General features: G+C 42.3%; 2 protein-coding genes across 2 annotated transcripts in view; one reads left to right on the forward strand and one right to left on the reverse strand.

Moving 5' to 3' along the window:
* The window catches only part of WWOX (WW domain containing oxidoreductase), a 506,706-nt gene extending 502,988 nt beyond the window's left edge, over nt 1-3,718 (forward strand). Inside the window, exon 9 of the mRNA XM_035336412.1 lies at nt 3,017-3,718. Coding sequence (XP_035192303.1) covers nt 3,017-3,205 — 189 coding nt within the window. The 3' untranslated portion in view covers nt 3,206-3,718. The remainder of the gene's footprint in view (nt 1-3,016) is intronic.
* A 502-nt stretch (nt 3,719-4,220) lies between these two features.
* MAF (MAF bZIP transcription factor) overlaps nt 4,221-14,076 on the reverse strand; it is a 177,694-nt gene continuing 167,838 nt past the window's right edge. Inside the window, exon 3 of the mRNA XM_035336419.1 lies at nt 4,221-4,331. The gene's annotated coding sequence lies outside the window, so the exon portion shown is untranslated. The remainder of the gene's footprint in view (nt 4,332-14,076) is intronic.

Below are 14,076 nucleotides of genomic sequence, written 5' to 3' on the forward strand. Positions count from 1 at the left end.
CAATATTTACTGAGAAACTCAGCGTTCTCACAGCCTGGCTGTGCATGGGTGGCAGTGCAGGCATTCTGCAGTTATCTGCAGCTCTGGCTCTTCCTGGAGGTTTGTGGCATCTGAGGTAGAGATGCAAAGTAGGAGTTGGTCCCTTGAGGACCTTCCCATTGAGCACAGCCTCTATGGGCTTGCTGGGCATCCCTCTTTCAACAGGAGGCTGGGCTGGAGACCTCCTGACATCCCATCCAACCTGAAGCATTATTGAGTCCTCTGATACTCATTCCTCTCTGTCCTCGGGCAAGTCACTTAAGTAGATATCCTCGAATCTCTGGACGCAACTAGCTCACATTCACCAAAGGAATTTGGATGCTTAAATGGCTTTGGGAATCAGGGATTTACCTTCTGTTTCATAGTTTTGTCGTCATCAAGCTCCTAGGCTTGATGAGTTCATATTTTTTCATTCTCTGATATTAAAGCTTTACCCTCTGTCAACAAAGGGATAAATATGACTGCATTTCTCTTAAGTAATAAAAAGGTACTTCTCTGTCAATGATAGAACCATTGAACTCTTTTTTTCTACCGAAACACCCAACACAATTGAAACATTTAGAAAGACAGAAAGATACACACAGCCAAAAAGCAAATGGCACATTGCTTACATCCAGTCCGCAGCGAAACACTGGAGGCATCACATGATAAAGTGCTTTGGGCTTCCAGCCACATAATCTTTTATCGCTTAAAGTAAATATCCTACACTCACACAGGGAAAACTGTTCTCTTCTTTTGGAGTTCAGGCTGTGTCAGTGTCTGAGGTATAAAGCACTGCTGTTATGCTGTAGGATGTCTGCCTGCTGAGAATTTTAAGAGTCATCAAATTCGACTCATTTGAAAAGATAAATTATTGTTTGGTTTGGATTTTAAACTGCTCTGATAAACTTTCATTTTATGAATTAGCAAAATTTTATTAAAGCTAGCCTGAGTTTAGCTTGGCTGGATGGATGCTTTTCAGCAATAGCTTAAGGGCTCTCACTCTGCATTGAGCACGTTAGTTTAATTTTACCTTTCTAATAAAAGTCCAGTTGAATCGCTTGCAAAAACTAATAATAACACTCTTCAGGGGCTTTGAATCATTCTAAACAGCTGAATAGAGTGATCATACCTGTGCTGTGGAGCTTTATAGGATAGTTCAAATGAGCATAAGAATTTTATTGTTCTCTGTTAATATTATTTTTAGTAAAACTCTCTTACATTTCTGCTCCTGCTTTTAAGATACTTTCTCTTTTTAAAAAAGGATATTGGTTTAATAAGAGGATTACTAGCTTTAAAAATATTTTGGTCTGGCGGTAAATATATGCCATTCTTTTCAACATTCTTAATACAGACAGGTTTTGTTTACCTTGTTATGAGAGATAATTTCTAAGCTGTGGAGTCATCATTATCAATTTAATCCCATCTTCCAAACAAAATGCGTATCTTGCAAATAAATATGCCTTTCTTTGCAGTTACAAAATTAAGAAGCGTCAATTAAGGAGAATTGGGGCTTTTTAGAATAGTTGCCACCCTTGAAGGATGAGAATGCAAAACAGAGGTCTTTTACAGGTTGACCCCCTAACAGCACCCTGAGTTTTCCTGGTTGTGACACTGAAAGGCTGGAGAAAACAAAAACAAAAACAGAACTGGAGGAAAATCACGAGAGGTTGAAGCTTATTCGCTTTCCCCATTAAATTATCCTAATGTGGCAACATCCAATTTCTCTTCGTTTACTTTTTCTATCATAGTTGGCAGCCTCTTTATTCTGATTCCTATCAGCTCATAATTAGTTACCACAGAAAGGACTAAGATGCACATAAATAATCATAAGATGCCAGATAAACTCTATCGGTTTTAAATTAGGGTTTTGTGCAGTGTCTTGCTACGTGCTTTCACCTTTTATTTTTAATTATAGTTCACTAAGCAAACCAGCTTCTTGCCCTCTTTGCAGCTCTTCTGGCACTGCGCTTTCAGTCTAGCCCTGGAATACCCCATCCCCTGGGGTGTACCCATCGCTGCCTGAACCTTGTGCCCTCCAGCTCCAGGTTTCTGTCATAGAAATTCAGAGAAATCCATTCTTCCTGTTTGAACATAAGTTCAGCTGGTATTTAAAAAAAATAGGGGGGGGGGGAGAAGAAAGAAAAAAAGAATCTCTGCTCCACAAAAGTCTCTAATCTACCTGCTCCATTTCTTAAAGCATTATAAAACATGAGAAATGGTTGTTACAGAAAAAAAAAAAAAAAAAAAAAAAAAACACTGGAAAGCCTCGTGTCTCTGCAAAATCATCCCTCTCTGCCTGCAGCAGGTAAACATTCTTGCGAGGCAGTTGTGACAACTGCAACAGTGAAACTGTTAATCAAAGATATATGGGCAGGTTTGGCACAAATCCCGATTGCACTTTACATTATAGGTCTTAATTGGAGTGCCCTGGTTAATTTTGTACAAAAGGTTTTTAAAAAACAACCAAACAAAATGCATATACATGTCAGTCTGCACTGCTTATCAAGGTTAGGAAATGATGGTGCTCAAGGCGTATGGTGTTTTCCGAGTTAGAAGGGAAAAGCAGGATGTTTTTAAGTGTTGCTTTTAAACCTGGCTCACCTTTTCTGTTTTCAAGTGCCAGTAGGGCAACCCCTGCCCTGCTGTGCCAGGCGAGACCCTCCTGGCCACTGACTAAAGGTTTTCTTGAAAAGGGGCAAATGAACAGGACCAGTTCCTGGACCGTCTTTTCCTTTTCTTTTGCTCCAAGAGGAAATGAAAAGAAAAAAGTTCCTCATTAAGACGTTTAGCAAATCAGTGGCCAGCAGGCAGGGAGGCAGCATCTTCAGCAGAGTTGTAGCTGCAGTGCTTTCACCAGTGCTCTCCTGAGACGCGTGGCTCTGGTGGACTGCAGCCAAAACGACAATGATAAAAACCTATCCGTGTGTTTATGCATATATTCACATAGTTTTTATCTTTCTTCCTTTTTTTTTTTTTTTTTTTTTTTTAATTCCAGCAACAAGGAGCTGCCACGACCGTCTACTGCGCCACGGCCGCCGAGCTGGAGGGGCTGGGCGGGATGTACTTCAACAACTGCTGCCGCTGCCTGCCGTCGCCGGAGGCTCGGAGTGATGCGACGGCCGCAGCCCTGTGGGAGCTGAGCGAGAAGCTGATCCAAGAGCGAATTGGCAGGCGGTCCCCGTGACGGCAGGGATCAAAACACACTGCGTGCGTGCATGCTCGGAAACTGCCAGCGCTGGAGCCTGTCCAATCTTATCATCTAGAGGGTTTCCATGTACCTCAGATACAGATTAACCAGTGTTAAATGAAATAATAGCAGTCACAACATAGTGAAAAATGTTAAGTACTAATGGGAAATGGGGAATACGACGGGTTAAAGGGACAATGCGGCTTCCTGGGGCTTAGTTAGTCGTGCTTTTCCTTCTTTTGATTGTAGCCGATTCAAAGTGTAACCTAAGGAGGCATCTTTTGTGTTATTTCAGAAAAGCAATGCTGCAGATACTTTCTGTTGTTTTGATTAATGGGTAGGTATGTAGCCCAATATGGGATTTCCTCTTTATTTTGATAATTACTGTCTGTTAGGCTTTAGGTATTGATCGGGAGATGGTAGTCTTGTTGATTCCTTTTCCGTACAAGAATTTTATTGGGTGTGGCAAATAAAAAGATTATTAAGGAAAGAAATCTTTCCTGCCCTTGACTGCTGGCTGCAAATACATCTGAGCTATCTAGAAAAAGAAAGTGCAAGAAGACATCTGAACAGAAATGGCAAAATCACAGCTAATTAAATATTTGTTTTGTCTTAAAAGATTACAATAAAAGATATGTTGTAAACCATTCCCTAAATACCATATAGTTAGCAAAGATGATGTCTCCTAAAGAACACACAGGGTGTAATCAGGGGTTTAAGTGGTATTTCCATCCATTTCTCAGTTCAAAGTTTTAAGGAGTTTTTTTTTTTTTTTTTTTTTTTCTTGGAAAATTCAGTTTCTCAGTTCTCCTTATACTGTATCCCAATCCAAATCTCTCTATTTTTCTTTCAATTTAAATTTAATAAAACAACATGCTTGCTTGAATATTGTCACCTGAAGAGAAAGTTTTTGTCTCATTTCTGCAAATGTCTTAGTTCATTTATTTTTTTTTAGAAAAGAAAACTTGAGGAAAAATAAAGAGCTTCTTGTTGATACCAAGAAAATGCTGTGTTTTTTTTTTCTTGTTTCTTTCTGAGTTCATTTTTTGTACTTTGTGCTTTGTAGCTGTCTTCGTGCCAGAACGTTGTCCTAAGCCATCACCAGTCCAGCATCACATTTTCTGCAGACAGAATATAAACAAATAAATAGAAGGAAACATTGTTAATAGAAGCTTATTTGACCCCCTTATTAAATGATTTATTGCTAAGTCTGCCTTCCATGATTTGTCTGGTCTGGAGCCAGCTGTTGAATAGGTGTCCCAGTCGAGGCATGCAGTCACCTGGCAGCAGGAGCCACCACATCCTCCCATCGCGCAAACCCCACCATGCTTACGCAAGGAATTAGGGTATTGCAGTGTAGCACCTATACCTCACAGTCATACGGTGTTGTGACTTTTTTTTTTTTTTTTTTTTTTTTTGCGTTTACAGCTAATCCGAGTTTAGTGGGAGCTCTCTTTAGGTAGGCACTGTTTGGCCCCCTGTGCACATGAGGGTGGTGCACATGAGGGTGGGGATCTGTGCAGGTTATGGCACAGGGCACATTTCTATCTGTGAAATTAAATCAAACCCCTTGGATTATCTAGAGTTTGTCTGTAATTAAAAAATGACTAACTTCTGTCACCTGTGCAACAGCCTTCTCAAACACAGTATTTGTCCTTTTCACAGAAAGAAATGAGAATTACATTCGTAGACTAGTACAGCCAGCCCAGGACAGCAGGGCTTTGCACCAGCGCCTGCCATTGCCAGATGAAGAACAAGCGGTCATTAGGCAACACTGGAAGCCCTGCACCCTGCCTTCCCCCACCTTTTAAGGCCCCGGCCTTATGCTTCATAACCGATAATGAACATCCCGTCATTCCTTATTGCTGAAATACTGCCTGCTTTTGTGAGAAGCCAGTACTTACAGAGATTGCCCATCTTCCTTCCAAGAGGAGCTGGGAGGTGTTTTTCCCCCATATGTGGTTCCCTCTTTCAGTGTTATGAGGTAAAAGCATTTTTAATGTTGGCATAGTTTTGCATTAGTATGAAAGTAAGCTGCCCTGTGACATTGAGTTGATCCGGTTCCATTGCTTCCTTGTTCCGGTTAATAAATATTTACTGACACTAGTGTATTACTCCATCTAGAACTGAACTGTCACCATTTTCCCCAATTCACATTAAAAAGTAACTAAATCTCTCATGTACTCCCTCTTTTTTCTCTTGTTCCCTTCTTTTTTCTCTCTTTTTTTTTTCTCTCTTCCTCTCTGTCCTGTCTCTCATCTCCCACATTGAGATAGCCAGCATGAAAAAAACTTTTTTTTTTCTTATTTCATTTTCAGTCCAAATAAAAAATGGCACAAAGCTGCAGAGCATTTGCTTCTATTAGAAACACTTGTGAAAATAATTTTTCACACTCCCTCAGCTTGGTTTCAGCACAAGAGGGATGTGCAGGCCATTAAAAAGGAAAAGCGATTGAAAAGAAACAGACTCCAAAACCTCCATTTTAATATCCTAGATGTGCCTAAGTCATTGGCTTTCAAATATATTTTGGTGTAAAATTTGGCACATTTACAGCCAGTCAGATTTATTTATTTGACTGGCTTACATTTTTCCAGTTGATTTACCTGAGGCAATGGCTGCGTGAATTACTCCACAATGCATTGACTCCAGTGTTCATTAAAGGTAGTTAAGTGATCCTGCCTCTAATATTAAAGCAAACCCCATTAACCTTAACTAGTATCATATCAGCAAAACAAAAAGAACTGAATAAAGCAAAACAGATCATGTGTTATAGTTCTTGGAAAAGATCCAGCAAACTTGCATCAAGCTCCTAATAGTCCTGATAAGCACTTGCTAGTTATCCCCATAAAAAAAAAGGAGGGGAGTGGATAAGGGCTGTGTCACTGATGGACCATGGGGTCTGCTCAGAAAGTGAATGACTGATGGGACTTTTATATGCAAAACTGGATAGAAAGGGACCTGCAAACAACCATGCCAAGTGTTCGCTTTTCTTTTCTTTTTTCTTTTTTCTTTTCTTTTCTTTTCTTTTCTTTCCTTTTCTTTTCTTTTCTTTCCTTTTTTTTTTTCATTTTCTTTTGACATCTGGAAGATGAATTTCAGATATTCTCAGATCAGGTAGGTATTTTTATTAGAGAAAGTCTGTCCAGCAACACTGCAATAATCTGACTTATATCAAGGTTGAATAACTCCTTGTCAGGTGTTAAGCTCATGACCTTTCAAGCCAAACACACTTATACTAACCAGTTTACCATTGGAATGATCAATATCTTGTAAGTGAGAAAGTCTAGACAGATCTTATTTTGTCCTTTGGTATCACTTGTGGCTTTGGAATTGATCATTATATGTGGCTGGGGAAAAAATGCCTATACATTTCATGCTCTGTATTTATCTTGACAAGGTTCTCTAGGATTATATTTTCATAATCTGAATGGCAGTGGAACAGCTGCTCAAACTGTGCAAGCCCTTCTTATCAGGCTGAATTTAAGCTACGGTAATTACTCTCTCTCCTTATGTATTTCTTTTTTAAACAAGCGTGTACTATACATTAAAATGTATGGTTAAAGGCAGCAGGGGGGCATTCTGAGAGGCTTGGAAAATGCTGCTAAAATCTGACATATTTCTTTCCATCCAGAGTGGCTGATTTGGGTTTGTATTTTATTCTAGATGTAAGCCCATGGCTGAGTGTGCACAGTCCCCGGAGCAGGACCCCCACCTATGCAGGGTATACATCCCTTTATTTACAAACACTTTAGAGTCACGATGCCCTGAGCCTGGAGGCAGTTTAGGAAGACCAGACAAGCAGTTCGTAATGCCAGTGCCTTATAGCTTGGTGGCAGTTTTCTTCCCGAGTGAACACAAAGGTCTTCTTCACCTTGTTTCCTAAGCAGCTGGGTTGATGCCCTCAGACTTTTGAGTCTGTGGCTGGATTTCAGCACAATTTTGCCAAGGGGTAAAGACCACAAAGACAACTAGCTGGAGCCCACCCTATGTCCAAGCGGCCCACCTGAAACACATCCAGCGATGGATATACTGAGCTTCTCTTTCACCCCAAACACAGAACAGACCCAAACACAAGACCAGTCCTATTCACATGGCTTTTCCCATCCTGCAAACCTTTAGTACCCGGCTGCGGCAGACTGGGATGGCACGTAGAGAGCAGAACACTCAGAAAACACACTACCAGCTGCATCCTTCGACCCGTCCTGTTGAGGAGAGCCTAGTGAAGGCCAGCCCTATCCCTGCGGGAAGCAGCCGAGCCTCAGCCAGGTGCACAGCCCCAGCAGTGGCAGGGAGCCGTGCCGAAGCCAGGCACTAAGGCTGCCTGCGTGATGTGGTGATGGAAGGGCTTGAAATACGGCAGCCAGCTGCGCGGCTGCTCGCTGATGTCCCTCACTGTGGGACAGAGGCAACGGGAAAACAGAGACATAACAGAGACATATCTTGCAGAGGAAGGATGTGCTGCATCTTTGCTGTTTTTTTTTTTTTTTTTTTTTTTTTTTACAGCACTAACTCTGTTATTTACTAGATGCCTGCTCTGGGCTGTGTGTTTCCTTCTCTCCCCCCACCCCTGTTGCGTTTGCAGAGTACTTTCCAACGGGTGTTTGTTGAATTAGCTCCATGCTTTAAAAGAGAAGATTGCTCTGGCAGAGAACAGCATAGTTGTAAAAGTGTCAAGGTGTTATGGATGTCCTGATGATAGAGCCCAGTTGTTATCTGCTGGGTAGTGAGGGAGGATAGCTAATGATGTGCAGCATGTAAACCGTTTGTTGCTCTAATCCATCTGTGTGGAGAGGAGTGAAAAAGAGGGGCGAAATCCTGGGAAAATTACTTGGACAGCTGGAGATAAAGTGTGTACTGATGGAGTCATCCAGAGGTAGCTGTCAACATGAGCTGTGTTTGCATATAATCCAAGAGATGCACAATGATTCCTTTCGGTATGTTTTTTATGGGGTCGGGGGGGGGGGGGGGGGGGTGGTTCATGTGTCTGCACACAGACCTTGATTGCTCTCCAGTATCTCTTACCAACTGGGCTCCAGTTTTAAGTGAGGAATGTGATTTTAATCAATTCATGGCTGGGTGGTAGAGAGAAGTACTACAAACAGACCAAAGCAAGACATACGGATCCCTTTGGAGGACCTGAATAAAATGAGAAGCAGTCATTTTATTAATTCTGCTGTGTTTTATAGACCTTTTATATGGAACATTACCCATACAACTTCACTATCTAATTAAAAAGGGCTCTTATCAATTTGCTGGGCAGTTGCTTATGCAAAAAAAAAAAAAAAAAGAAAAAAAAAGAGAGGAAGAAATAATATTTTATATATATATATGTATTTGAATTCCAGAAAATCATCTACCTTAAGGGGGTACAGAGCAAATCACCAAATGCCTAATTACCTAATGAGACTGCTTTGGCTGGTAATCTTCATCGTTGAAATAACTGTTATAAAAATCTAAACATTAGCCAATGCTTTGGGAAGGAGAATTGCACTGTATGCCTTGTTCATATGGAAAACTTACGTGGGGCTGGTGCAGCACACAGGATATGTGAGCATGACCTAAATTACATACCAGCCAGGCAGCCACCCTTCTCCTTGTGCTGGCGTTATCCTCCAGCAACAGTACTTTGAGCAGCTCCCTGGTGATCCTGGTGGTGACTGGGGAATGTGCACGGGGCTCATGGATGCGACCGTGCAGGGGAAGGGAAGCGAATGAGAGCTTGTTTGTGGCTGTGTCATGTGTGTGGACCACAGGATGCCCAGAGCCTCACTGGTCCTGGCTCTAAGAGTCACATCAGCAGGTGAGACCTGGCCCAAAGTTGTGCTCTGCCTTTTCCAGGCAGCCTGAAGGAAGGGGAAAAGCAATGGAAATGGGCAGTGCCTTGCTGTATGCAGCCCTCCTTGCTTTTCTACCCAATTTTTGTGCAGGATGCAGCTGAAGCCATCCAACCCCATGCAAAGGTTTCAGTACAAGAAACCGGGTAGTGGGACAGAAGAAAAATATCTCCTGAACCCCTGCACCTCCATAAACCCTTGCTTTATGTGGCGTATTGGATTTTACAAGTACGGAGTCTGCTGGGAGTTGTCTGCCGAGCACACAGTTAGCAGTGATTGAACACCAGCGTTTGAGCATTTTGACTTAAATCCACTGTAAACTTCTGAGCGAACTGCTGGCCCAGGCCGGGTCTCTGGTGGGCGGCCGTCAGCCGTGCATCACAGCCCGTGCAGCCCACGCAGCGCCCAGCCGGCGGCCGTGGGTCACAGTTCAAAAGAAGCCTGAAACTTCGCTTCAATGGCTCCTGAATTACCTCTCTCCTCCCAGGGAAGGCTTTATTGCTCTGTCTCTCCTCCCCTCCCAGCGCCGAGCTGGCGTGGCTGGAGGAGAGAGGAGCAAGGGAGCCGGTGCTGAGCCCATCTCCCGTGTACCCGGACTACAAACACACCGGGAGTATTTTCCTTCCAGCAAAGCTGCTCCTTTAATCTTTATGAGCAGGAGAAATTCATGCATTACAGAGGCACAAAAATGAGAAGGGAAGGGCGGGTGGGAATAGTTGCATTAGAATTAAGCGCCGTCTTTAATATGACACCTGTCAGACTTATTGTGAAAAATATGGAGAAAGGCTCCCTTCAGAAATAATAACGTTGCAGCGAGGTTAGTTATAGCACGGTGAGTCCTGTCAACAGCCGCAATTAGAAGCTGTTTACCAGCGAGTGAAAAAGCTCTGCAGCATGGGGCTGCACGGACAGCATGTGTTGTTCCAGCCCCAGCCGAGGGCTGCGAGGTAATCCTGCACTGCCGGGATGGGTCCCCGCAACCACATCGCTTTCCTAATGACACTGTCGCCCAAACGGGGATTAAGCGCTGCTTTGCAAGCAGTGAACGGTGTCACCAGGTTTAGGCTGCTAAAACAATTAAAGGGTCAATTTACAGCGCTTTGGTGGGAGGGGGTGAAGGGCAGGGGAAGGGGGACACGACGCAGCAGCGGAGCTGTGATAACCAAGAGCTGCCAGGGAGCCATATACTGCAGGGGCAAATATTTCTGTTGGCTTGCTTTTAGAAGGCATCCTTTGCCGCTGCAATTAAGCAGAGGGTGCCCCAGCTTGCTCGTGCCCGTGCTGCCCCCAAACTCCCTTCCGCAGCGCCGCCAGCTGCGGGGCGTTATTTGCAAGCCACCGAGCGCTGGTAGTTGCACTCCGACCACAAAATTAATTTCATTTATGCCTTCAGCCAGTTTTCAAAGCCGGGCTCTGGAGACACGGGAGAAATTAATTTATTAAAAAGCAATAGCTTGATAATGCACATGATGATAGAATAAATGAATCTGTTCAATATCTTATAAAACAGTTGGCAATCACATAATAGAGCATTCATTCTCAATTTAGTAGCTTGTCTCATTATACTCTGCAAATAGTAGTAAAATGGTGTATTATTCATGAACCAACATGCTTTAATTACTTTTAGTGCACATTTATTTTTTCAAATGTAATATGAGTTAGATTCATCTATAACTGTAACCCAGCTTATGAATCCTGAAGCAGTAACACAGACTGGAAGAGACATTTTATGAGCACAGTAATCAGTTTCTGGGAAGTTTGTAACATTTCTATATGCTACGAAACCATATCCTAAAATGCCAGCCTCAGACATCATCCCAAAGTTGGATTATGGATGATAATACTTTAAAAAGTATGATATTATTATCTAATAATATGATTAGTTGTAATTTCATGTTTCATCATTTGCTAGTTGTTTTTTGCTATTCTTTTTTTTTCCCTACCATAAAGCAAATCCCCAAATTTAATATTGTTTGTTTGCTGGCTTTACAAATAGAAATCATCTTGTTACCACTCTCTCTCTTCTTGGCTTCCCCATCCCACACTTTTCACCAGCTTGATTTCCTATGAAGGTCTCACATGCATACAGCCAAGGTCAGTGAAAGTCCACTGATCTTTTCAATTAAAATGTTTGCAAGGATTTATAAGTAAGAAACTGATCTTGCCTATAATAACAGGTTTCCTAAAGTCAGTCTTGCCACTACTAAGTATAATGTTGCAGCACATCGCTGATTTCTATGTACATAGAAAAAAGAGCACTGTAAAATAAGATGACTTAAAAATGCAATTAAAGTGTAAATCTTTACACCCATTAACATTTAGGGTCCATTAGATTACTTTGTCTTTTACAATATTAAATGCTAAGATGTTTTGCTTTTGTTCTATAACAGTATATTCTAGTTCTATTTATAATACAAATGTAATTTAGCTCCCAATAAATCTTGAGTTTAATTGGTTATTAAGTATGTGCTACCATGTCATAAATTTCAACCACAGAATGTCTTTTTCTTCCCGTTCATCTCTACAGCTTTGTATTCTGGGGTGAGAAATGGGGTTTCGTGGTGTGGTACGAACCATCACAGACACCTGGCCTGTGCGAGCATCCCCCCAAACGTGAGGGGCACGGCCCTAAAGCTGAGCCCTTCGGTGGGTGCTGTAGAGGTGACAGAGCTGGGTTGCATCCCCCTGGAAGCAAAACACAGCCCGGTGAACACACACCAGGGCTGCACCCATTGAGGTGAACTGCTACCCCAGGTTTGAGGCCAAATTTCTGCAGGGAAATTATGTGGTGCTGTGCCTAAGGAGAATTGTTTCCGCAATGCACTCGTGTCTGCAGCACATCGACTTTCCTTACAGGAGGCACCGGCGTCTGGCCTCGCCGTGGGGTCGGTCTCTCCTGGGCAGGAACTCAGGCTGTGGCCTGACGATCAGCCAGCACTGTAGTTTTGGCGCTGATCAAGGTTGCAGAGGGTATAAATCAAGGCCGGATTTCACCCTCTTGTCCTTGATGTTATCTTCTGCTTTGAAAAATGTCCAAGCTATGGCTGCACAATTATGACTCTTTTCCTCAGGCCTCAGTAAGCACAATTTAGACTAGTTTTTATTGGTCACCGAGGATGAGTTTCTAAGGTTTTTAGACTCAGGAACTGGGGTAATAGCATTGTGAGGGCATGGCCCAGTTTCCTTTGTAATCCTGATTTTGGCTCCCAGTAGTAACCTGAAGCCATGACTGCTTAATACTTAACTCCTGCCACAATTAACACCTCACATTCAGGAGGGCTTCTCCAAGATGGGGAAGGCAATTTGTCCCCAGATAGGTCTCTTTACTAAATGGGGTGGAATCCTGTGCAGCTTGGGTCAAACACATGCATGGGGCAATAGGGCAGCGGCTCCGTCAGCCCGGATGAGGTGCGAGTTGGCAGCCTCACAATTAGCGCTAGCACACAAACTCATCAGCTGCTAATGAACTATTTGAGCAATTCTGCAGGTATTTATATAAGGCTGAGACAGCATCCTCAGCCGAACAACCGCCCTCGCCCATGTATGCTCAGGGAAGCTGTAACAGAAGTGAAATTTCTTCACGTAAATCCAGCCAAGACTGAGGGACCTGCGTTTTTCTGCCACTGCTGCTGTGCCCATGTGCCTGACCACACGTAGCAGAGCCCATAGGAGTGTTTGGAGGATTTTTACCATTTGTTAGCCCAACAGAGTTGGTTTGATTGCCTTAAGTCCATTGAAGGTACTGAATGTGCTTACCCCAAAACTTGGGCACCGCTGAACAGAGTGGCATGCACTGGGGAGTACTGAGCAAGGCTTAGGATTTAAAGTGAATTAAAGATTTCTTTACATGTGCTTATTATTTCACTCTGTAAATTGCACGTGGACCACTTCAATCTGGCAGACTAACACACACACAATATAAACCTCAATATTTATTTAAAATAAATTAAAACAGATTGAAAACCTCATCCAGGATGATCAGCCGAACTACACTTCAGACAACTGTTATTGGCAAATTGGCCGGTCACTCATCTAAATATTTGTTTCAGTTCCATGAACAGGTAGAAATTACAAAAAAATAAAAATAAATATTTTTTTTCCAGCGCACCAACCACAGTTTTTGCCTCAGTGGTCTTATTGGCTGATTAATCCATATGTTTACTGCACTTTGAATGAAATACAATAGTTCCACCTGAATAACCTGATTAGTCTTAATTTCCTAATTTTTATATTAGTCCCCTGGTTTTTGAACCCTTTGGCAATATACGATACTCAAATACTTTCCCCAGTTGCAGAGCAATTGTTCACGTGGATGCCATTACTCCTGAACGCGAGGCTAACGGCATCTTTTGTACAGCTGTAAGTTCACAGACACACCGTGTCCCTACCTCTCTCTCTTTAAATATACATGTATGTATATACATGTACAAATGCATACATACATATCTCACACATAGTCATATAAACACACACACTTTAAAATGCTCTTGTGTCCCTCCCTCCCCCAGTGTCAGCATTTTGAATCCCCTAGGATCAGGGAATTGCTGAATCACTTGGACATAATTCTGGGCTTGACCCTTTCCTACCCTGGCAGCTTCTCTGGCTGCTTACAGGCAGTGCTTTTAGTGCTTTCTGCTCTGCCCCCCGTCATTATGCATGCCGTCTGAAGCCACTCCAGCATTTCTTCCTTCAGATGAGGAAAGAAACAAAATGAAGAAATTCAGTTCTTCATGCTTTGTCTACATTTTTTTTTTCTCAGTCTCATCCATTTTTATCGGGTTCCCACTTGGCTGATTAGTTATTTTAGACATTAGATTTAGCATAGAAATTTACATTCTTCTATTGCATATACTGTTCATGGTGACAGTATACATTTCTCACAGTGAACAAATCTAAAACATACTTCTTTTTGCAGTTTTTCAGGTCCAAGAAGGACTTGAATACTATTAATACAATTTAACACTGAAAAAAATGTGTTATTCAGCACTCAAGCTGAGCATAGAGCATATCATATACTTAGGACTGAATCTGCAT

This window comes from Oxyura jamaicensis, chromosome 11, assembly GCF_011077185.1.
Source record: "Oxyura jamaicensis isolate SHBP4307 breed ruddy duck chromosome 11, BPBGC_Ojam_1.0, whole genome shotgun sequence".
Lineage (NCBI taxonomy): Eukaryota > Metazoa > Chordata > Aves > Anseriformes > Anatidae > Oxyura > Oxyura jamaicensis.